Genomic DNA, 25768 nt, shown 5'->3' on the forward strand with positions numbered 1-25768 from the left:
TCTCTATGGGTGAGACGACCTCTAAGACTCCCCTCCTTGACACCTCGCTCGGATGCCAGGGCATACGCAGCAGCAGCAGGTCGGGCTGTCACTTCATTGCACACGATGGTGATGCTCCAAGTGCTCCAAGCAGACCGGCTGAAAGACCGGGATAGAAGTCCAGGTCTGAGCCCGAACAACCCAGGGGTCCTAGGGGTCCTAGCTTTGAGGATCAGAGACTGGCTCAGAAGGCTAGTGTCGCGCCTCACACTCCTCCCCCGCCCACGGGTAGGGGTAGGAAGAATCGCGGGTCAAAGGAAGGTAAGTAAAAGACCTAAGGGATGTGATCCAGACAGGGCGTCAGTGCTTTTGTCCGGATCAGAGTGATACCTCAGTATCTACTCATTTCCTTCGGGGGTCTTACATCTGCCCTTATCTTCACCTTCCTAATTCCCCTGTAACCACCATCTCTCCACCTGACCGAGGTTAGGTGGGAAATTTCCTGCATTATAGTCTCCTATACTGGACCTATTAGGTTTGGTTGGTTCTATGGCTTCATAGTGACCATCTTACTGATGGTCCGGTCTAGAGGCTTCTTCGGACAGAGCTCCGACGCGGGAACCATGGTGGGTGAGTACGATCCATGTCTAAATATATAAATATATATATATATGTGTGTATCTAATGAGCTGGTGGTTGTGTGTATAACCCTTCTGCTAGTTTCTTTGCAGTGTTTCCCGGGACCTGTGTGTTTCTGTTCCTTTTCTAGGGTAGGTCCTCGATGAGCACCCCCTCTGCTGGGTTCAGAAACCGGGTGCTCGACTTGCAGTGCTTATTTCACTCGTCGATATATGTCCAGACGGTAAGAAAAGCCGGGTTTCGGCTTCATACTTCCTGGATCATGCGGCCATAACACAGGCTTCTGCGGGAGCCTTCGTGATCATCAGGCCCCCAGCGCGTCACTGCAAAAATTTCCTGGACGTCCGGGCTGGGGTTACGCTTTCATGCTACCCTGACTGGTCTACCGTATCTGGGTCGCCCTGAGGGGTTTCCCGATCACCAGGATATCCCCTCTTGCTGAGGCATCGAGCGGGAGGCATAGGTGGCATTACGAGAACCTTCCTGTGTAAATGCTGTCTCGGGCAGTGCTCCCCTCATCTTTGAGGGTTGTATTTGAGCTTGCCTCTCCCGTTTGGCCCAGTACTTCCGGGTATCTGTAAACAGATGCTTGGAAAACTCTAAAATAAGTGCAGCACGTTAAGCTTTGCGCACTTTTCTACAAATCCACATAAGTGGTAAGTGTGCACGTTATGCTTTGCCCACTTTTCTAAAATCCACATAAGTGGTAAGTGTGCACGTTATGCTTTGCCCACTTTTCTAAAATCCACATAAGTGGTAAGTGTGCACGTTATGCTTTGCCCACTTTTCTAAAATCCACATAAGTGGTAAGTGTGCACGTTATGCTTTGCCCACTTTTCTAAAATCCTGTATGGTAAGGGTTACGCGTTATTAATCTCGTTCCCTTTCTCTGAGTTGGTTAGACCCCGGTTCCTTGGGCTCCACTCAACTAGTGTGTCTCTGTCGACACACTCTGGAAGCATCGCTCCCCTCACCAGTGAGGATTATTGTGAGTATGGTGCTTTCTTTCGAGCGTTAATCCTCTCTGAGGAGTTGGATTCCTCGCTCCATGGGCTGTCCTCGTGGTAGTTTGAGCAGTGCTCCCCTTTTATCAAAGGGTTACCTGGAATGAGCAACGTTATTCCTCTGAATTCGGAGTTCTCCTCTCACATGAGAAGTTGAGTTCTCTGTTTTTCCAGAGCACCTGGAACCAGCAGCATCAGGTGGATTAGGCCCTTCCTCTGCCTCCCTGATGCGCTGAGTGTTTGGCTAGCTTGCAGTATGCTTACCCTTCTGATTTTACAATCATGCTGCAGGTCGAGCCCCCTCTCGGGAGAGCTGGGTTTGTGCTCCCTCAGCCTAGGTAAACTACTGCTAGCCGTTCCAGCATTGGAACATGCTGTAGGTCGAGCCCCCTTCTCGACTGAGAACTAGGTGTGTTGCTCCCACAGCTAAGTAAATTATTGCTAGCTGTTCCAGCTTTGGAACATGCTGCAGGTCGAGCCCCCTTCTCGGATTGAGAACTGGGTGTGTTGCTCCCTCAGCTGAATAACTGCTAGCTGTTCCACCATTGGAACATGCTGTAGGTTGAGCTCCCTCTCGATGAGAGCTGGATGTTTGCTCCCTCAGCAGTGTCTCCTTCCCTACTCAGGGAACCATGGTTACATAAGTAACCTGAGACGTTATTTGTCCTTGTGGTGAAACATAACGTATAGGAAAAAACTAAGTTAGCAAAAACTGTGATATAAATTCTGTGTTGTGTTGATTTAGGCTTGCGTGTTGTTGTAATCTCTAAATCCAGATATATCTCCTCATTATTGGCTTGCTGTACTGCCATAGCCAAAGCAGGGGACATGCTAACTCTCTCTCAGGCAAAGCATCAGTGTAACACATCCTTTTGTTCTCTGTCTCTCTGCCGTTTTCTTTCCATCTCTATGTATGCTTGGATACCACAGTTTGCAAAGGGATTGTAAGTCTTAGGATATTTTTGACTCGTTTTCTGTAAATTGTAAACATTACATTGTTTTTGGTATAAAGCTATATGTGGACTACTGGAACATTGTCGAGATTATCTAAATAAACACTATGTAAATGTCATATATTTTAATTAATGTTTTAATTAATTTTTTTTGTTGTTTTATTTTGTAAATCTACAAACCAAATTTTACTCTAAAATATTTGACATTTGATTTACCCTCTCAAACTGTTCTCAAAACCCCTAAATTAGTTTACTAGGTTGTTTTAAGATGACGATTTCATTTGGGCTAAACTCTCATTCCTTGAGTAAAAGAACCCCCATTATTTTTTTCATAAAACACTATGTGATAAAAAATAAATAAACTACAGCACTTTTCTAATACACTAGTTGAAAAAATAAATACATAAATTAAAAATTGCATAAGTAGTGGTGGAATGAGTGAATTATGATGGATGTGCACAATGGGTGCATATTTTACAATTGACATCAATGTACTACATGTTGCAATTTTGAGACCAGAAAAAACACATCATACCTTAATAATGAATTTATGAATTTTAAGGATTTTCACTGTGGCTCAACTTTGACCAAAGGACCACATGTGCGTATAATACAGGACAATTAGAGGATTTAAAAATTGATGTTGCTAATGTTGCTACCACAACAAAGCAAACAGCAAGTAAAACATGCTTGAATCCACCATGACTCGTTTCAGACACAATCCCACAATAAGGACACAATCAGAGGCGGACAGTAACTAAGTACATTTACTTGAGTATTGTACTTAAGTACACTTTTTGAGTATCTGTACTTTACTTGAGTCAATGCAAAGACTCAAAAATACAATAAAATATACAGTAAATCTCACATGCATGCAGGCAAGACTACACGTAGGATTATGAAATGGGATTAGGATTGCAACTGGGATTTAAAGCAAGTGAGCACTTCATGCTGTGCGAAAACTTTGGCCATCATCCTTTGATTCCCATTTTGGAAGTTCCATCATTCTGGATATTTTATCCAAGATACAAGCAGTGTGAAAGAGTTAAATATAATTCTGGGCTTGATTAGACTTGACTCATGCCTTAGTCACAATTGTTCTTAGTATAATTTAGAATGCACCTAGAAAGCTGAAGGTGAAATGGCCAACTTCCCTCAACTTGAAGAACCATGTTGCACCACAAGTGAATGATGACATCTCATGTCAGCCATGAGTTATATAATGCCCACCTAGGGCTTGGCAAATTATCTCACAGTTGTTTGTGTTACCTTTCTTTCTTTGAGAGGACAGCAATGCCACAAGCACTCTGTGAGCTATGTTTTCAGTGAGCTAAAGGCCATGAAAACATGGTAATTAAATGCACATATGAGACTTGCAGAATAAGTGCGTGACAGTTCTGTCAGCAAAGTATCTTTTACTGATAATTCAACACTGGGTCCCATGATGAGTTTGTCGCAAATGCATTTAGAGATACACTAATCTGTTTTTCTTATGTTCTGAAAGCTTTTTTTTTTACTGACATTAAGAAATAAAGACCTTTGAAAGCGATAAAGATTGCTTAGTAGTAATGCTTCTACCTCAATACTGATGAGTAATTGTTGCCCTTTACTCTGTAGATAATGTAGAGGTAATGTAGATAGCATAATTGACTTGAGTATAATATTTCATAAATATAGTTTAACAAAAGATTTTTGGAAATATTGACAAAACTATTGACAAAATGTATGTAAAAAATAATGTCATTTTTATTTGTAGGTTACTTTTCACAGTCTATGTTGTTTCAAAGCAGATGTATAGAAAAAAAAACACCTTAAATGCACTGTGGACTGTAGATTCTTTCACAAATCAGAATTTGTCATGGAAAAACATATTGCATTACAAAGACACACTGACCTTATATTCTCATTGCTGACTTTAAACCTGTAATCTATTTAAGACAACCCTAATATAACAGAGACCTTGCCTATAAGTCTAAAGCTGTCTGATTAAGAAACTTACACCATGGGTCAATTAGTTCAGACGGGATTCAAAGAAGTTTTAGATTCTACATTGTATTATCAGAGGACATATTCATGCATCCACCCATGCACACATACAAATATGTATATAACATTTGGCCAAACAAACAGTGAGATAAGGAGATTTGCATTTATTGAAGTGAAGCCACAAAACTTTAGTTGTACTGCATTTTTCTAAATTGCATCTCGCTCCGGTTCTTGTATTATTTTATTATATATTATTTATATATTCAAATATATAATATTTATATATTATATATTTATATATCAAGTTGTTTGATGAAGTCAACATAACATGGTTGTGAATACAAGCACAACTACTTAAAAACTACAAAACTGACTACAGCCTATATGGATTTTGTTTGTTTGTTTTATAAAAAATAAAAAAACAAGCAAAGAGACAACAAAATATGAAGAGAGGACCTGTTATAATGGAGTCTCATGTTGATATTGCCTATAAAAATAAATAAATACAATTTGTAATTTGATCAAATTGGATAAAATACACTTCTTTGCAAATCGCAATTGACGTGCAGACTTTAATTCCACATGTTAAGTACTAACAGCTGTTTTCTCACTCTACGTACATATTGTAGTATGATGGTCAATAGTACTGTTCTGTTTCTGGAGATCAATATATCCATCCTCTAAAACCCAGAAAGTTATAAGTTACAGTCCTCTGTTTGAACAGAAAAGCATCCAAAATAAGTAGCTTTTCTGCCACATTGTATACTGGAATGGTTCCAGCACCTTAAATCCATGCTACAAAGAACTGAGACGGTTCTGGGAGTAAAGGGAACACTTACCCATGTGTGGTAATAAGTCTGAACCAGTCTGGTCATTCTCTATCATTGACCTCTATCATTTAAAAGGCATGTCACCTAGAACTGCTTGCTGAGCAATTTTACTCAGTATTTTAGCACCTGAAAAAGACACTGTTTTGTCATTTGCAAACGTGATTTAACAGTACAATACATTTTAGCTATTTATAAAAATGTATCTTGATTATTCAATCAGCACATTACAGTGATTTTAAACAATTAAATGTTGGTTAATAGAAGCATCAGTCAGTTTAAAAATAAATAAATAAAAATGTATGAACACTAATACAGTAGGCTATATGCCTATGTAGATGTTAAATGGCTTGACATGTGTGCTTCACTCAGATGAATTTCCCTGCCAGAGGCCACACTTGACCTTTCCATTGAAACTGTAAATCATTCTTAAGAGGAATTGGAATTAAACATCTTATTTACCAAGGATTTAGAGAATAAGTGACAAGGATGTGTAACAATGACCTATAATGAGGTAAAAACAAACCCTTATAAACCTACAAAACAACCCGATTTTGTTATAATGGCCTCAGGGTTCCATACAACACAAAAATCTGGCATGTGGCAAGAATATTTACATTCTTGCCAGATCATAATTAATTGGAACTTATATAGCCTATATACTAAAAAAAAAAATATATAAATAAATAAAATTATTTTAGTTAGAGAAAATGACCTACATAATGAAGAAAAATAGAGAGAGAGAGAAAAGAAAGGAAAATATTGACCTCTTTAAGTAACATAATGCTCTAAATAGTTTTCATATCATAGGCAAATAGGTCACTGTTGAGTAGCCTTGTGCTTGAAGCAAATCTTCAAATCTTCAGCAGGGAACATACTGAAAAGAATAATCAAATCAGAATGACCTCTATATAGTATATATAATCTATATAGTACAGAACCGATGGCATCATATATAATGTATTTGTCTGGATTCAACTTAGTGACAATATGGATTCGACTTAGATGACAATCATTGTACCACTGTACTGTGCAGACATGGCATAAAGAAAAGCTGTTTAACACTTCTTTAGTTTTGAAGCAGCAACAGTCATGCATCAATCATATATCCATTTTGCAAAAGGTCTTGAATTCACAAAGGAATAGTAAAATCACACTGGAATACAAGGTAAATGTCAAAAAATAAATAAACAGGTTGGAATTATGCTCAGATATTGAGCATGATGTTTTCACAACAGGTGTTTTAAATGGAGTGGAAATGTTTTTGTTTGTTTTGTTTTTATTATCATTTTTGTAGCCAAGACTAGCATTCAAAGTATGTGCCAGTACATCGTGGCAATACATCAAGAACAAACCCATCATGAGAAATATTGACAAGAGTAAGAAGTGCGGCAACTGCCCCTCATCTCTTCTATTCATTTTGTGCTAAGATAAACGATCATCTGTTTCTCACTTTTAATATAAATCAATCAATCAATCAATCAATCAATAAAAATAGATACATAAATAAATAAAAAGTATTTCAAATTGTTACAGACATATTTTAACGATTCTAAGGGGGGAAAAAAAGATTTTATTCATTTTTTTCAATAAATAAATAAATAATTAAATAAACGAAATGACAGATTACTTTAATATTTAGCCCATGCAGGCGACTTCAGGAAGCTTCAAATTATTGCAGATATACCAGCTTCAAGAGACTTTGAGGAAGGGGGCGTGGCTCTAGCCCTGAAACAGCAGCGAGCACGTGGACTTGTTTACAAGCTCGCGACTACTCGCTACTGTCTGTGGCCTCATGTGCGATTAGAACTAAGCCCATTCATTATTCCTCAAAGCACGTTACTTGCCTCCATTGGAACGTTATAATTTTAGTTTTGTTTATAAAGCAAGAGAATAGAAGCGGGGGTGGAAAGATCAGGTTACACACCATCAGCTGCTGTCCATGACACGCACGCACGTGACTGACTTGTGTACATGATCTGGTGCATGTGTCGGTCCAAAGGGACTCCCACAGAGCTACGTTTTGGAGTTTTTTTTTTGTTTTGTTTTTTATGGGGGTTTGTTTTAATGTCAGTATTTTCCTTTTCTTGTTATATCAGGTTATGTTGATAATTTTTGATTAAAATAAACCAAATTCCCACATAGTACACATATACTGTATTTCAGCTAGTCCCAGAAAAAAGGGGGGAAATGCATGTGTGTTGGATGAAGCCATTGCATGGATCCATCCAAATGCATTTTAAAATCCTAAGTGTCCTGCAGTCATTGGGACAAGTCAGGGTATTACCAGCAATTAGATTAACATGCTGTCAAACACTGTTATCTGTTCTCATCCATTTCCTCTGTTCTGTTAGTGTCAAGACTTGTGTAATCATCCTGTTGTAATGGCTCTATAAAAGCACTATGTCAAAGCATCACAAGTGAAGCGTACATTCACGTGTACTATTAAAAGGAAACTGGCTATGAGAAATGCCCCAGAGAATTTCAAGCAACAGTTTCCCATTTTCATCTCTGGCTGTACAAAAGTTAATCATAAAATTAAATTCTACAGGCAATTCATACTGTAATGTATTTGCACTGTAACTCCAATCAAATTAGTTGAGTTTACCATTAGACAGTTCACACATTGTGTAATGGTCATATTGCTGTTGTTTCCCTGTGGGGAGAGTATAATAAGCTGCACGTTGTCTGGAAATAATGTGTGTTTGCATAATGGATGGATGTGTACGTGTTTGCCACCATGACTACTAATGGGTTCTTCATAAACAGTGGTTACTCTTTTGATTGCCGAGGTGTTTGTGCTTATGTATATGTGCATGTGATGTCAGTATGGCAGAGAGTTAATTATAAACTATTTCGTTTAGTTCGTAGGTATGTTGTTTGGAATGCAGAAGGATAGCTTGATTCGGTGAGTAAAGCAGGACCAAGACTGTGTATCTGAGAATATCTAAGAAGGTGATTTATGGGTGCTAAATGCATTGGAGTCAATACAGATTTTACTATGTTACAGACCAAACACAAGCAGCATGTGAACATACTTGTATAGTCTTTATCCCCTTCTTAATTATCCATTTCTTCACTATGTCCATCAACTAATTTTACCCAATTTTCTGGACCACACAATTTCATTCAGACATGGGGGCTTTCCCCACCCTTCGTTTTTAAGCTGTAGTGGTTCAACATCTTCTTCAACCCACCATCATTATTCAGGCAGTGTACAGGTTATGGCATACACCACTGGTTTATTGTCCTGGAAAGACAGGCCTGTCTGACATCTGGGGAATCCCAATAATTTCCCATTTACTGTGAGTACTGCCCCAGAGAAAAATCTCTGAAAACAAGTCCTTTTATCTTATACAAATTTGCTAAAATACTCATTAAGAAAATTAAGAAGACAGTGTGGTTTTTATGTCAGTGTGACATAAAAAAGAAATGTGGCCAAAATGATACCTGTCCCATGCAGCATTTTCAAACCCTGCCCCTTTTTCAGAAGTCTAAACTCTTTTAGACTGGTGACTGCAAGACTGATTTGACCAATGAAATTGTCTGCTGTGCAGGGTTTGCGTTTAAAGGGGTCATATGATGCTGCTAAAAAGAACATTATTTTGTGTAATGAAAGTTTAAGGGGAAAATCATGCACAAGTCTGTGCCTGATTTTTTTGGTCAAAGCTTCCACCTAAACAGAGTGTTCTCTTAGCAACACTACATTAAATGGCTTTAATTGACTCGTTTCATATTCATTTTGCAAATATTTCAGAAACAGGCCCTGGGACAGAGGCAGGGGGAATTGCCGTTCCGGCACAGTGTGTTCTCTGCACACTGACATGGATTATTGCATAACGCAGTGCCCTTGCCTTTTCCCTCCAGTCACTGTGATCTAACAGAGGTCCTGCTGTCCTTGCGCTTCATTGTGTGAGTACAAATACGTGATCATTTGTTTGTCAGGTGTTTCATCTCCCCGTGTGCATGCATGAGTCAGCACATATTTTGATTTCTGAAATGGTCTTAACGTAAGTCTAGTTATTGTCCTGCATAACCTACATAAACATCTCGTATGTAGTAATGTATATGTGCATAAGTACATGTTGATAATCTAGTCTTGATAATAGACTTAAAACCTTGAGTAAAATATGATATTATCAAAATTCCAAAAGATGGTTGCAAAGAATAACTTTAACCTAAGCTAACACTCTCATGTAAGTAGACTGTCAATCCCACACTGATCTAGCTAAATTTAACTCTTTATTTCCACCCTATTAGGGTTCCACAGTGTTAATTTTCATTTACAGAGCTCAAAGTGATGCTGTAACAGGAATGATCCAGATACTATATGACGTATAGTGAAAGCAGGAAGGATGTCTTACAAATCTATTAGCTTCCTGCAGACGATAACAGAGAAAATGAGGCATGTGGAGCTGGACTGGACCTCACAGTCTCGCTCAGATTGGAATACTGTGATTTTTTAGCATCCTGTTCTGTCAATGAGAGCCTGGGAATCATGATATGCACAGAAAAACACTTGCCTCTGTCCTGCTCATTCCACAGGAAGTAATCTGTCCACTTGTTTATGAATGAACTGTGTGTTCCTTCCTCTACTGCCCTCAAACTTAGGGACACAGTGTCAGTAACGAGGTGGAAATTATGGCAAAATATTGTAGGTGTTTATGTAATAATTTGAGCGTCATTAGGTTTTTTATTATTGATATTTCATATTTGTTGCAGAAAGGATATAAAGAACAATAAAACTGTTATTTTCCTTAAATAATGATTTAATTCATTTATTGCATGTGACTATCTTTTGCAACACAAACAAAAGCAATATATTTATCAAGGATATATTAAATGATCTCTCAACAGCATAACAATGAACAGTATGTGACATTTGTACAATGGAAGACACAGCTTGTTCAATTAAACCTGGCAAATATTGAAAATATATTAACCCTTTGATACGTACAAACAATAGATATTTTTATACTTATACTCGAGATCTTCAAGAACACTGTTGAATATATATATATATATATTTTAGTTTCAAAAAGCAAAATAAAATAAGCTTTAAAAGTTGGCAGAAAGAAATGTATAAACAGCATAAATTCAATATCTCTGTAAAATCTTTTAACAAATATATTAACATAATATTTATCCATTTGGTTCCACTTTGTAAACTAATCTGATTTGTAAGTATTGCATATAGAAAGGGTGAATGAAAGCTACCTAAGAAGCAAGACCTTCCCAAGAATCAAGTAGAATATGTACCATCACCTCAAGAAATTACTCATTTAGTCATTTAGTGTCACTCCTTTTCAGGGCTTTAAACATAAAATACTATCAACACATCTATATCAGTGCTATACATGTGTTTTTAGATTTATTAAGATATGAACAAAACATGTTTCACCAATGCAATGCTTAGTATCTGGCATTTCTTGTTTATTTTCTTCTTAGCAGTTTGCTTAATATTTTAATATAAGACACTAATATATTGCGTTTGATGAAGAGTATTTTTAAATGTTATGAAAATGCTAAGCACATCACAGCTTTTATTTAGTTCACAACAAAATAAAACAGGGAAAAGCAGACAGTGGCTAAAAATGACTCATGTTGTGATCATTTTCTTTCTGCCCCACTAATCAGTTCTCTCATGTAAGTGGGTTTTGTGCTCGACATTCAGATGCGTCATGTGTTACAATCTAGTTGAATGAGACATCACTGCCACATATCAACACAGAGCCAATGTGAGCGGATTAAGACAGACAAGCATTAAACTGTTGTCTACACTCTAAAAAATGCTGGGTTAAAAATGGACAAACCCAGCTATTGGGTTGTTTTGACCCAGCGGTTGGGTTCAAAACAACCCAACCACTGGGTCAAAACAACACAATAGCTGGGTCAAAACAACCCAACCGCTGGGTCAAAACAACCCAATAGCTGGGTCAAAACAACCCAATAGCTGGGTTTGTCCCTTTTTAACCCAGCGCTGGGTTATATTTAACCCAGCATTTTTTAGAGTGTAGTAATGATGCACTGAAATGAACAGAAATTCTTGCCTAATTCTGGATCCACTAATCTGAAAACCAAAAGTGCTCATTTTTTAAATTAATCTAATCAATTCCGTTAATAATAATTTTTAAATGATTACTTTAACTTTCTTTGATTGGTGTGACTTTACAATAAGATATTGGTTTCCAAAATGGTTTCAATATTTAAATATAATATATAATGCAGCTCCACAGTGTCAATATTGATCAATGTAATATTTACTTCAAACTAACTCTATTCTAAACAAACACAGGGCAGACATTTTTGGGCCAGATTTTCTGTAGCCAACATTTCTGTGCATCCCTGATGTCTAATACATGTGTTTTTAACTTAATTCACTGGTAACTATGATATAACTGGTAACTAAAATATGACTTGAGGCAGAAGAAAAGGGAATGGCCATGTTTTATGTTGCAAGGTGAGAAAGTGACAACGAATCTAAGGAAACATAAGAGTGAATGACTGACCGTATTTGGTCAGAAATATAATATCTATTTGTGTAGTTATTAAATATTCTGTGCAATAACCACCTCTGATTAAGTGGTAGGAAACTCTGCATATCAAAAGTGGACTCTTATATAGCAACTTACTATGTAATTATTGAATAAACTAAATTTATAGAAAAATAGAGTGAATACAATAAATATCTTATATTTTTGATAACTTTCTGATTGTTTAGGTCCAAATACGTAGTCACAATTTTGCAGATAGATAGAGTAAGGCTTTGGATTGGTCATATGAGAACATTTAATTTTGAAGAAAAAATTATTCAGAATTATTTATCTCTTCTGAATGGAGTACATCAATACAAGTCTTTTCCCGAAAGAGGACTTGTTGAAATCTTTTAGTCATTATCATTTAAAGTTACTAAAATGCCACAAATATAGCTATTCGTACGACAGGGCAAAAAGTACCTTACAGTTGTTTAGGTCAGGTAAATAAAGATTACAGATTTCAGGGTAAACTATATTCCAATCATTGTTCTGAATTTGAACAACCCCAAAACAAAGTGTTCACATCAACAACAATAAATGTTCAAACATACAAGTGGCATGTAGGTTTCATGACTCTTGTTACCAACAGAGCAGCGGCAGCTTTGCAGTTCCTGAAAAATGGTGCAGATGGTAAAAACAGGAGTAGCATGTTAAAGTGGCCTCACTGGAATAATCACTGACGTTCAGCTTTAGGATGAGGTGTAACGGTCACAGTTCATTTACAGCAGCATAGTCCAGACCAGTTGCTGGTTGAGCTTCCACTTTGCCTCAGTACCAGGAGGAGTAACTTCTGCTTCCTGCTCAATCTGAAAGTAAGAGGGAGAAAACAAGAGAAGACATCTTTAAAGCTCTATTTGTATTGAGAGAAAAAAAATTGTAGTTCAATCATGACAACTCTCGGAACATTTTAGCATGGTGATGGATAGGACAATGTTAATGTATTTGGTCTTGGCGGAACAGATCTGCTACGCTGCTGCTGAATTGCTGCTGCTGTTGGTTATTTATTTAGTTGTAGATTATTGCTGCTGCTGCTGCAAGCAACGTCAGAATGCGCCATCTAGAGTTTCATGACTGAACTGTATATTTGCATTGTATAGAATCCCTTAAGTCAAACCATGTCAAAGCATCTTAAAAGTTATCAATTTTTTTTTACAATTCCATTCAAATGAATTGGACCCTCTAAGCAAAAACCTGTTTAGACCAGTTACAACCAAAACACTAACACTTCTTTTTCTTTTTTTCCCCTCACTTTCAATTTCAGTTATTCTAATTTAAACTATAAATACAACTTATAAACTACAAAGCGGCTCTTGAATCTGTTCATGGTTTTACTCATGTCTGACCTCAATGGATTGAGTGAAGAAATTATCCTGAAATTCCTAAATCCATCCTAAATCCATGTTTAGATGTTTTTAACAGCCAGCACAAAGTTTTCCAGAAAGTTTGCTCTGACAAGCTGCTTCACACCACCAAAATGAGCTGGCCACATTTAGTTTGATATGACGTCACACCTGTTCGTTCTTCAATTTCACTTTAAGTAGGGCCTTGAGATCTCCTTGTAAAGGCTTGTGTTTGTGTGTGCGTCTTTCGATCTAATGTCTGCCCTTTTGGACTTTTGTTCCCTTTTTGACTTGCATCTGGGCCTCCTTATGGAATGAGACCTTTGTAAGGCCTCACATTACTCCTCCACATTATATACACACAAACACACACACCTTTACATTTAGTTATATAACAAATGTATGAACCAGGAGAGAGAACCACGTCATTTCTAAAAATGTCATTACCTGTTGAATTTTTCAAAATTACCATATCACATACCACTTCACCTTTACTCCAATTCAAATTCCAGTTCAACTTTTAGCAGGGTGTGGCCAATTCATTTCAAACTCCATCTCATGAACTGAAAGTGAGCCAATTCAGTTATGAATTTTGCCTGAATTCTGCCTACCCTGCAATACACTCAGCAAAAACACTCTTATTACATGTACAATACTGGTAACATTTCACAGAATATAACTGTCAATGTATAGTAATGCATTAGCTTCAATGAGCCAATGAGCAGAAAGGATGCGACACTACAACTGCCAATCAAGACCAAAAGGCTCAAGCTTGCATGCAAGTAGATAAATTCAATGGTTATCCTCCCTGTTTTTTATTCAGCTGATGAGATTTAAGGTTTGCATGATGACACTACCAACAACCATGTCTGCAGCCTATAATGCAGTGTGTAAGGCTGAAAGCTCTAGGCAGCAGTGAGTGATGCCTGGGACTGGGAAATAGTCATGCAATGCTGATTTAATGCACGCATGACATAGCGTCTCTGCTAGATTGCGCATCACTGGATAGAGATATCACAACTGTGGAACAACAAGAGGGCAGCTGAGTCCTCTAATAAACAATCTAAGCTGTGGATTTAATAAGGGTTATATATCCTTCCACAGTGATGGGTTAAAATCTAGGTCTATAATCGGCAGAGACACAAAAGCTAATGAATCTGCGCAAAACCATCCCGGAAATGTTGTGACGTCTACTTGAGGACATGGTTGTTGTGAACCTGCATGAATGACTGTCTATGTCTGAGTCAATGCTCCTTTCATCCGCCTCAAAACAAGCCGCTGAACAATGTCTAATCCCCCACTCTCCCCTAAGAGTAATCTCCTCTCGCTCCTGGCTAAATGTGGGTAACATTGACAGTGTTGACATGGCTATCTCAGGCGGGAACATCCCGGCCTAGTTTAGCCAGCTCTGCAGAGGTGGAGAATCTGAGAGAACTGCTTGGGTTAACAATTTTTGTTGCTTAAATCTCAGCTTGTTTAAAGTTAGAACTTGGATTAGAGTTATAAGGTCTTGGGAACTGATATTAAGCACCTCCTAAAAAAAACAAAGAAATGGCCAAATATTCAGTTTAGACTCACATAACTAGTCAAAAGAGTAGTGATGAGGTCTAAGCTTCTTCTGTATTACTATAAAACATGTTTCATATATATATATATATATATATATACATATATATATATATATATATATATTAATAGTAAATAAATGAAATACTTTTCTATGGTAATTGACTGATGTTTACATTGTTGTGGTATGTAAGCTGTGAAGTTGTAATTATCCCAGAATATATCTAAGTATCTAAATGTGTGGAGAGACCGTATAAATAACATACTGGGAAATAGTAATAAATCATTCTATAATTTGACACGAGGAAAGTGAGTGAGAGAGAAACAGAGATAGGGAGAGATAGCCTAGTTTTTGAAAGTGTAGTAGAATAGTAACTAAGTTCTCGGAAAATGCACACTCACTGTCCTCGTGCTAAAGTTACACAAAAACACGTGCAAGCTGTTTACACACATTAACATTCAGCCAACTGTATGAATTGTGTCATTTCACACCCTTAAGGAATAGTTCACCCTTGCTGAAAATGTACTCAGGTCATCCAAGATGACTGACATTAACTGATGGACTGGAGTTGTGTAGATTACTTGTGGATTATTGTAATGTTTTTATCAGCTGTTTGGACTCTCATTCTGATGGCACCCAGTCACTGCAGAGGACCCATTGATGATGTAATACTAAATTTCTCCAAATCTGTTTCCATTAAGAAACAAACTCATCTACATCTTGAATGGCCTGTTGGTATGGCTGGGTGATGTTTCCAGTTTTCTCTATTTATTCAAATGTAATTTTTGACAATAATTTTTTTTTTCATCAAGGAATCATAGTTTTGGATAAGAATATGAGCAAACGTTACAATTAGACACATTGGCACTACATCAATGATAACAGGGCATCTGATTAACCGCTCATGTGTGATGCGCTCTATGAAGGACCAAAACATAGAACATATCACTATAGTCCCGAAGGGTTCTTCACACAGAAAACCCCAAGAAGCGGGCAGTGGAATAGAAGGAAAACACAAGGTTATGAGATGAAAGCTGAACTTTTTTTTAACTTGTGCCATATTTAGAATGCCGATTCATGCGTGGGTCGCTAGAAAAAATATGGAAAGCACAGTGGAATGCAATAACCTGTCAAGGACTACTACTGCATGTTTCATTCATGTTTGCATGATGGTGACAGGCTGAAAGTTTCTGTTATTTTCTTTGTTTTTACAAAACATTTACTGTTAATGATATTCTGCTGTAGTTGTACTTTTAGTCTCTTTGAACTTAAATTGTTTTGACTTTTTGGGTTGACCTCTAAACTGAATGTAACTAAATAAATCCTAACTAAATGCTAAGAAATATTTAGCATTTTTTTCTTAGTAATTACAATAGAAATTATTATATTATATTCTTTCTATATTCTAAACCGAAATTATTTCTGAACATATAGGATATGTTTAAGTTTGTACAATATTTGCCTTCAAATTTTATGTTTCTTTTCTGCAACAATATTTTAACAAGTGAACAGAACTTTCTTTAACCAGATGGTTTTGTATGTTTTAAATAAAGAGAATTATATGTGAATCATGTTGTAGTTACATGTTTAAGTTGACTAGTTGAATGTTTAAAAATCAAAATAGAATTCGGTCAAATGTTTTGAAAAAAGTCAAGATTTTATTTTTTTGCCATATTGCCCAGCACTTCATTAAGTGAGTACATTTTCAGCAAATTTTTGTGTGGCCAATTCTTTTAAAGTGATGCATCAAAATTTAAGCAACTGAAAATATTAAAACAACAAAGTTTCAACAAAAGTTTCTGAGGACTAAAATCATTGGCTGAAACGATACTTAACTAGCACTTCTCTGATTTTGCATGTTAGTGTTTCTTACAGAATGTGGATAAGCAACAAGTAAACATGTCAGCAGGGTGGCACACTTCACTGTGACCAAAAATGACAACAGAGTATGAGAAAATTTGTTTGGCTGAAATATCAAGAGGCAACTTGTTTCCAAAGAACTTTGACTGGTTTAATCAATCACCAGAGAACAAGACACCATGAAAAATAATTTAATTACCCAATGACCCAAAATGAATTGACAAAACTTCATATTTGGTTTTTGGCTAACTGAAAACTTTCATTTTGGTTTCAGTATTTAAGGAAAAACATATTTCAGTAAAAAAAAGTTTGTCCAAATTTAAAACATCTCTCCTAATTTCTTCTCTCTCTGCAAACCACTTTCAATCTTTATCTCTCTGTCTATCACACAGGTTCTCTAGCTCTCCATTCCCCCACCCCTTGCCCCTCTCAGGCTGAAGGGACAAGCACTAGCCACTGTCCTGGGGCAGAAGCAGATGGCGTGCTGTCATTAGTGTATTGTCTGTGCTGCTGCCATGCCTGATAACAGACCTGCGGTGAGCAGAGCGGCAGGTGCACACACACACACACACACACACCCCTCTCCGCTCAGCCATCTGCCACACACGCAAATGCACACAAACACCTCTAGAAATATGATTCCAGAGAAAAAGAGAGAGTGAGTGAGTGAACAAAAGAGAGAAAAAAAGTTCATTATGTACTAAATGTCTCAAAACAGCTTCTTGGTCAAGATAGTACTCTTTTCTTTCTAACTTTTACATATGTTGTACACCAAGGTGTTAACTGATTAATACATCTTTGTTTATAACAGCACAAGAGCAGTAAGGGACATTAACAGAGATGTGTTACTCTAAAAAATGCTGGGTTAAATACAACCCAGTGCTGGGTAAAATAGGGACAAACCCAGCAATTGGGTTGTTTTGACCCAGAGGTTGGGTTAAATGTTTAACCCAACCTTCTGGATAGTAACTCAACCGCTGGGTCAAAACAACCCAATTGCTGGGTTTGTCCCTATTTTACCCAGCACTGGGTTGTATTTAACCCAGCATTTTTTAGAGTGTACAAATCCATACAGAGACATACATATAATTATAAATGTTAACAAATTATTGCAAAACAATACACTTTTGGCAAGAATGCCTGAAAAGAATAAAAATAAATGAAAAGAAACCCTGTTGATTCATGAATGTGTGAATTCTTGAACAATATTTATTTTTGTTCTGCTATTTTTTATTATTATTATTTTTAAAGGTACATCTTTAAAGTATCAGCATCTCAAAATGTTAAAAAAAAATTGTATGGGGAGCAACAGGAACATGTTTACATGCACATCATTTTCAGATTAATGTCCATATTCTGGTCATGCCCATGCATGTTCTTTTCCTGCTGCTCTCATGTGGAAATAATGCCTAGCTTTTACCATTCGTAGCCATTTACATTACGTATTTCTGCACAGTAATGTGCTTGTAAACAGGGAAATATATTAAACCCATTAGGCGACACAGAAAACCACCCAGGGTGCCATCCCTTTGGGGATGCCAATTTACCAAGCCAATTTCACTGCAAGCCAATTTCACTTCCTAGGAACATTCTCCTATGCTAAAATAAAGTTTTACTGATAATCCAACCAACGGAGAATCAACATTCAAAAGTACATTAATTGTGAGGAACTCAACCAGATGGGGCATGACCAGCACTGCTTGTAAATGTGGTTTCTTTTTCTGCAACTATGATAACAATTTTTAATTAATAAAATCGTCACCTGAGCTGTCTGAAATTTTTTCTACATAAGAAACCCATACATAAATGCTTCACAGTTTGAATACAAAAGTGAAAGCATCATTATGTTTGAGAGTCCCTGGCATTCTTTGATGCAAAACAAGTTCTTGTCAACACATTGTATGTGAAATTAAAGCCTGGCAATGAGTTGAGAGAGAGTGAACAATACTAAAGCTCAAGGTGAAACCAAAACAAGCGAGTATTCGCCTCTCCCAGCAACCTTTACCCAGTCAGGCATTCCGAGCGTGAAACATCATCGTTACCTGACAACGAACCACAAACAACCAACTGGCTTGTTTTTCCTCCTGATGGAAGCACATGGCTCAAGCTTCCATCAGGCTCTCCCTCTTCTGCTTTGCCAAGCCGTGGACATGGTTGCACATGTTCATTTCAGACACAAAATGCAAACAAGCTCTCACCCCCACCTCCTCCTGCCCTCTCAATACTCCAGCCAAGAAAGAGTTAAACTGCTGTGAACTATCCCTCCTCTAACTGATGTTTACACTGCAGGCTACACTGAAAACTACCAGCCATGAATGGTCTTTTTAACCAGTGGGGATAATTTTGGGCCACAACACTGCTTCTGAGGCATTATGGAAATATGGGTGAACCAGATGATGTGAAGTGCATGCCTCAGAACATGGCATGTTCTGTCTTCTGTGTGCTATGCAAAAACAGTGTGCACATGGAAAAGCCCCAGGCACTGCTCTTAAGAGCAGCATATTGTTCCAGCTTGTGACAGCAATTCGATCTCACACACGCCCACATATGATTCAAGTAGGCAAATTAGCACATGCACTTCTGAAAGAAATATATGTCATGTGTGAAGAAGATTTGATATAGGAATCGTTCTTATCCTTATATTAGTGTCCCTGTTAATGGGAAATTTAATAGCATTTTGCTTTATTATGTTGGAGTAAACAGGGCATAACAAAATTCAGAATATAATGTGAAATTATAACAGATCTGCTTTCAGCACTAAAGTAAACGCTGATTAGTTTCTTGGAAAAGGATCGACGAGGCTATGGTCTCAGAATGAAAACACTGCTGCGCATGTGAGCCAAATGAACCTCAAAATAACGTTTCTCTCTCCTCAGTGCATGCTCCATTCTCAGAGAACAGCTTATACGAAAGTCTACAAACATTAAAACAGTGTTAATCATTAACACACTCCAGTCTATAAAAGCCCAGCGTCGATCAAGTTTGGGGTAAATAAACAGGCGCGCGCACCCCTCTATCTTGCAGCGTCATCGTGCCTGCGCAGTTGGGTTGTTTACCGCGCGCGGCCGCTGAGCTAGTCACGTTTCTCACGCTTCAGATTTCTCTGGAATTCCTCTGAATGAAAAACACCTTATCATCGCCATAAACGCCCCATATACTTACATAAATTGCCAGAGGTGCAAACCTCAATAAATGTTTTGAATTACATAAAACTGTCGTTCCGCCCTAATGTTTTGTTTAATTACTTTTTGTAAAATTACTGAATAATTTTGATACAGTTGTGTCCTAAATATCCTATAATATTCACTTTTACAATTAAAATAAATACAAGCAAACATGTAGTATATGGTACCTAGAGACAACTGAAAACATTTTAATACAGTTTTAAGTACATTTTATAAAGTAATAACACACAATAACACTAATATAATCAAATATAATCTCCTGCTATTGCTCATATAATATATATATAGTATAGTTAATATATATATATATTTGATTTGGATGTGCCTATCTAGAAGCACTGCAATATTTAAGTAGCATTTAATTTATAATAATACCGTAATAAAGGTGACTTTTAACCACACTGTCCAACACAATGGCATCAACCTCATGTGCTGCATTTACCAGTTTATTTCAGCCATCTTTTCAAATGTAACAGCCCATCACATCATCTGAACTCACCTTGTACAGTGGTAGCAGTCTCTTTGAATCCCAGACACACATATGAAGTTGCATGTAATCCATTTATTCCTGCTTTGCAGCAACCACCAGTCTTGAAGCCCACAAGCTCACAATTGCCCATCTCTTGTTTCTCCATGAGGTTTAAGGCAATGTAGTTAAGTCCATTCTGATAACCAGCTGAAGTCTCTCGGCACATGGGAGACCCATACTCCTCATCAGAACCTTCACTGCTTCGGACAGAGATGTTCTCGACTGAGGCAGAGCTGTGGCGCTTAACATTGTGTGCAAAGGAAGGAAAGACAGGTGCAACTGTGGTGGTGGATGAAAAGGTCTCAGAGCTATGCCGTCTCCGGCCCTGAGGGTCTGCTCGGATCACCTTCGCTCCTCCATTTGGGTCTACAGAGGAGGCAGCCAACAAGAAAGCACCAATTCCAGTTGAAACCCCCTGGTCGCTTAAATTAAGCCTTTGAACCCTGCTAGTGGGGCTGACTGAAGCACTCCCATCATTCTCAGTCAGGAATGGAGGTGAGATCTGACCATTGTTGAAACTCATCTCAGTGTAGTTATCTTTACCTGTGCCAGATGGGCATGGTGATTTCCTCTGTTCATTGAGGAAAAAAGCCCTCTCATCAGGTGGGCATGGGCATTCAGCCAGCTCTGGCATTCCATCCAGGGGACTGCTGAGTGCTTCCCTCAGTTTAGGAGAGTGTGAATTCTGGTTGAGATTCATGTAGTCTGAGAGGGGGGATCCCTGTCTGAGGTTGGACAATGAGCCTTGGCTTTCCACAGAAACCATAGAGGGAGAAGAGTACTGTGTAGCAGCAGCAAAGTCTATGTTGATGTACTCACCAGGGCTTTTAGGCTCACAAGGGAGAGGATGTTCTGTCATGCTGGGAAGCATCCTCAGAGTGTCTAGAGATAACCTATTGGGCCTGTTGACTCTTGCTCTGTGTGCTATGCCATCTGGGCGACGGAGAGGGGGCAGGGCAGAAACCCTGTTTGCCTCTTCTGTTGGATTTTGGCTCTGGGGACTCATCAAAACATACTGGTCATCCTCTGCCCGTTTAGGTGCCTGTTGCTTGTTGAAGCGAATACTTAGAGATGGGGAGGGCCGTTGTGTTGGTTCACACTGACCCAGCAAATAATCTGGTGGTGTGGGCGAGACGCATGAGTCAACAGGCGACATATTCATGTATTCTCCACTCACCGCTTTCCCGTCAGAGCTCTCAAGAGAAAACTTGGATCCAGACCACATCTTCATGTACCCGCTGTCTTCTAGAGATCCACTGCTGGGCGAGTTAGTAGTGCAGCCACTGCCTGTGGGCTGGGGATGTAACCTCGGGTTAATGATCTGCTTGGGTGCTGAAATACTCATAGGACTCATGTGCATGTAGTGATCATTTTTGGCACCCTGAGGTGCCATGCCTGGTGTCATAGGCATGTAGCCATCATCACCCACATTACTGTTAGAGCCAACCTCAATGTCCCCATAATCTTCTGGGTATGAGACCTTATAAGAGGCAGAATTTGTGCTCCGTCCAGAGTGGCTGTTCGCAGCCCTCATCAGCATGTATTCATCAAATGATGCTGAAGATAGCTGGGAGTGTGCTACCTGTTGCCGCGGGGTTGTCAGAGAATACGTCCTCTTCCGGTATGTCTCCACATCCAGCATTTCTCTGCTACTTGGCCACATCTTGTTTTGGGTTGGCCTGTCCATCACCATGTAACCATGGAGCTCACTGGCTTCTCGTGAGGGTGGTGTACTGGAGAGAGAAGAAGGAGTGTCACTCCTGTTTGCTAGGTTGTACCTCACATCCCCTGGGCTAGAACTGTAATCGTCACATGAGAGGAAGCCAGTATCGTTGGGTGACCCAGAAACAGAATCATTGCAGCTGGAGGGTCTGTGTACTGCAGATGAGATGGATCCATTCATACTGATTGAGGACAAACTTAGTGGGCTTACAGCAGATGGTGGCGAGTGGGACATTGTCATGGACATGGACCTGCTGTGATGAAGCAGTGATGGTTCTGATGTCCGGCAGCCCACAGAGACTGTGTTAGATCTGCTCATGTGGTTCCGGCCAACAGTTATCGGGCTCCCATTCTCAGATATTGACATGGAGACAGGACTGGTCATGGTGCCCTCCCCTTCACTTGCTGTGCGTATTCGGCAAGAGGAAAATTTGGGGACAGGAGATGTTGCTGCTGTACTGTCCGTCCTTGACCTCCTCACCAACCCCGTCTGACTAGGGGGTAGATTGTTTAGGTTCCGCCGAGTGGGTACAGAGATGGGATTTGATCCTGATGACTGGCTTTTGCTGCGTGGTCTGAACTCTGACAGCTCTTTCAACGCTTTCATAGCTTCTAAAATGGTCTCATGTATATTTTGTGCCACCACAGAATCGTCTGCTTGCATCCACAGCTCTCCGGGTCCAGTAGAAGCAGATCTTCCCACCTCAATGAAGAAAAAGCTATCAGAGTGCCCACATCTGCGTATATTCATCAACTGCAGTGTCACAGATGCCACCTCCGAGTTAAGTTTCACAAAGCTAATTGTCCGACTTGATAAGCACAGTCTGTAAACTCCAGTGATATTTCTGCTCTGCCCAAGTCCCTTTGCTTTAAGATTTACTTGCCATACCTCTTTATACGCGGCATTCACTGGTGTAATCATACCGTAATTTCCCTCCTCGAAGCCCACCAGAGATGATGCCGAACTAGAAACGGAACTGTCACACACTTTTCCCTTACTTAATAAATCGGTTAAGTATGCGTGCCAGCTCTCCTGCTCTTGCTCATTCTCCGCAGCAACAGCAAAATACTCGTGCTTGGTATATAGTGCTATTAAATATCTGTGTTTCGCGTCAGCGCGCTTGTTTATGCTCAGACAGGAGTCGATGAATATGACTCTTTTTGCAGCGGACTTGTTTTTCCATTTCTTTTCATTCTCATAATACTCCAGCCGCGCAGGGAGTCCGTCACTCTGATCCTTCAAAACAAAATAGCGCCGATGTCCGTGCTTTTGCTTCTTGAGGTATCCGCATTTTCTGATGTTGTTTGAATGAATGTTGTTGTCATTTGATAACGCGGGTCCCCCTTTAAGAGGCGGACTTGCCATTCTTGCGTTTAAAATTTATTTATTCAGTTTCAAGAACTTTTTATCCATCCGTAGAAAAAGAGATGAAAAACTTAAATATCCGAGAATTGGATTTTTCCGCTCTCTTTCAAAATGCGATGTCTATTAGTTCGCCGCAAAACAACTCCTCGCTCAGAATGACTGAGCTTAAAAAACAAACAACATGTGACGTTATACACAGCCCATCTTGGATCAGCGAGAAAAAAACAGTCATATAAGGCGGTGTTATCTTTTAGAGGCGTGCCTGCCAAGCCAACGAATGGAGTTTCTCATTGGATTCATTGGCCAGGCGAAAAGATTGACAGCACTTTGACAAATCCGTGACGTAGTATAGGCAAATCCCCCTTTACACAAGCTGTTCTCTCCTCCTCTCAAAACAAACAGTGCTATGTGGATGACACATCTACTGTATATAGTCTACGCACTTCAGTGCTGCAGAGACTTTGCGTCTTGTTAACTGTAAAATGTTTTATTATGTCGCTAGCGACCATATAGCCTACATTGACATGTTGTATTCTAGAACTTGAATAAACCTACAGTGTACTCCAAACACATTCGATATACACACATTTGAGTGTTTTTTTTAAACAAGCAATGACGACAAATACAGATGAGCCCTGTAGCTGTTTCAGAAATATAATTTAGTCAGACCCAATGTTCATTTTACACTGTGAAAATACGCACTTGTGGGAGTGAGAAAACGCATATGTCAGTTATTAAGATCACAGAGTCATGCAGTCTATTCTAACTTGTAAACAAGCGTGAAGTCGTAGTGCGCGTGCTGCGTGTTACATAACGAATATGGTCTATTTTTACGCACTCGGGTGTCCCTGTCTAGCAACAGTGTCTGCGAACCAGCATTAACGTTATTGTACATAACATCAAGAAGAACGCATCTGAATACAGCATTCCATGTAGTTGTTTTTTTTTTTCTTTATAGCCTATTAAATGTCTACTATGCATCTCGCATCCGCCGTGCTACATACATGGATTTTCAGTATTGTTTAAAACCGTTTACTTTTTAAAGGTGGTCTGTTGACAGATTGTTAAAAAGAATCTGTTGATTTTCAAATTAGAGCCTTAATTTAAGGAGACTCGGAACTTTCTGGAATGGTAGAATACGATCTGTTTGTTCCAGAAAAAAAATGAACTGCGCAGCACGTAGAAGTAAAAATACGCCACCCTCTGGCCACTCATAAAATACGAATATAAAAATATTACATTGAACTCCTTTGCACCGTGGTTTATAGCCTTGCTCAAATGTAAAACTGACTTTTGCATTTAGTGAGATTATGAAAGCATTACTGTGGGACCAACAAATGATGGAGTTTGTAGTTGTACCAACACATATGCCTACTAATCTTTTCCTTGGTTATTAGGTGTAATTGCATTTCGCAAATAATCTAAAGAACGTATAAAATACCTAGCATGTGATTGATGTAACTGAAATAGTCCACCATATTTTATCCAGTGGCATAGTAGTTTAATCTGTAGGAAATATTAAATGATGCTTTAGCAGTATTTATTTTAATTAGCCTATAGATAGATAATAATAATAATAATGTATTAAATGAATGAGAATGACTGTGCTGTTTTCCACTCCCATGCAAGAAATGGCGTCACATCAAAGACCAATATGGTATTTATTGCTGACCACTGAGTAATATTTTATAACTGACCTCTGAGATATGCCTATAAACATCAACGTCTTATGTCTATTGCATAATACACCTGTAAACAGTTCTTTCTTGACAAGAATGAGCATTTGTTCTTTGCAACTAGTCTTTGTTTTCCCTGGTAATGATGTAGCTCAAATCAGGTCATAAAATAAAAGCAGCACAATACTTCAGACTGTTGATTCTTTATTAGCAAAAGATGTGAGCATATAAGGATTACAAATATTAGATGCAACTGTATGGAGGCTATTTGCCAAATAAGGCATTGTATTTGAAATATGTACCAGTCCAGTTTATCTCAGTCCAATTGAACCCAATAGGAGTTCACTGGCTATGCAGCTCCTCAATTTGTTTCATAATCTGACCCTTAAAGAAGATTATGGTATACATACAGCATGGCTGATCTTACTAGGAAAGATTTGGGTCCTTTACACCCCAATTCTGAAAAGAGCAGCTGTCTTTTGTTAACACTCTGCCACACACACATGCAAACAATATATGGATTAAATACGCTTCAGACAGATAACTGCTGCCATATTGCATTGTCCTGAGATTCTGTTGTGCTTGATGTTTTTTGTTGA

General features: G+C 38.5%; 1 protein-coding gene across 1 annotated transcript; it reads right to left on the reverse strand.

Moving 5' to 3' along the window:
* Positions 1–12650: 12650 nt before the first annotated feature.
* irs2a (insulin receptor substrate 2a) lies at positions 12651–23733 on the reverse strand. The gene is made up of 2 exons (XM_016511946.1): positions 20376–23733; positions 12651–12730 (listed from the first exon to the last, which is right to left on the reverse strand). Exons 1-2 carry the CDS (start codon positions 23491–23493, stop codon positions 12726–12728), a joined length of 3123 nt encoding a protein of 1040 aa, XP_016367432.1. The 5' UTR covers positions 23494–23733; the 3' UTR covers positions 12651–12725.
* Positions 23734–25768: the final 2035 nt, after the last annotated feature.

This window comes from Sinocyclocheilus rhinocerous, unplaced genomic scaffold (assembly GCF_001515625.1).
Source record: "Sinocyclocheilus rhinocerous isolate Xijiao unplaced genomic scaffold, SAMN03320098_v1.1 scaffold1256, whole genome shotgun sequence".
In the NCBI taxonomy this organism is placed as follows: Eukaryota; Metazoa; Chordata; class Actinopteri; order Cypriniformes; family Cyprinidae; genus Sinocyclocheilus; species Sinocyclocheilus rhinocerous.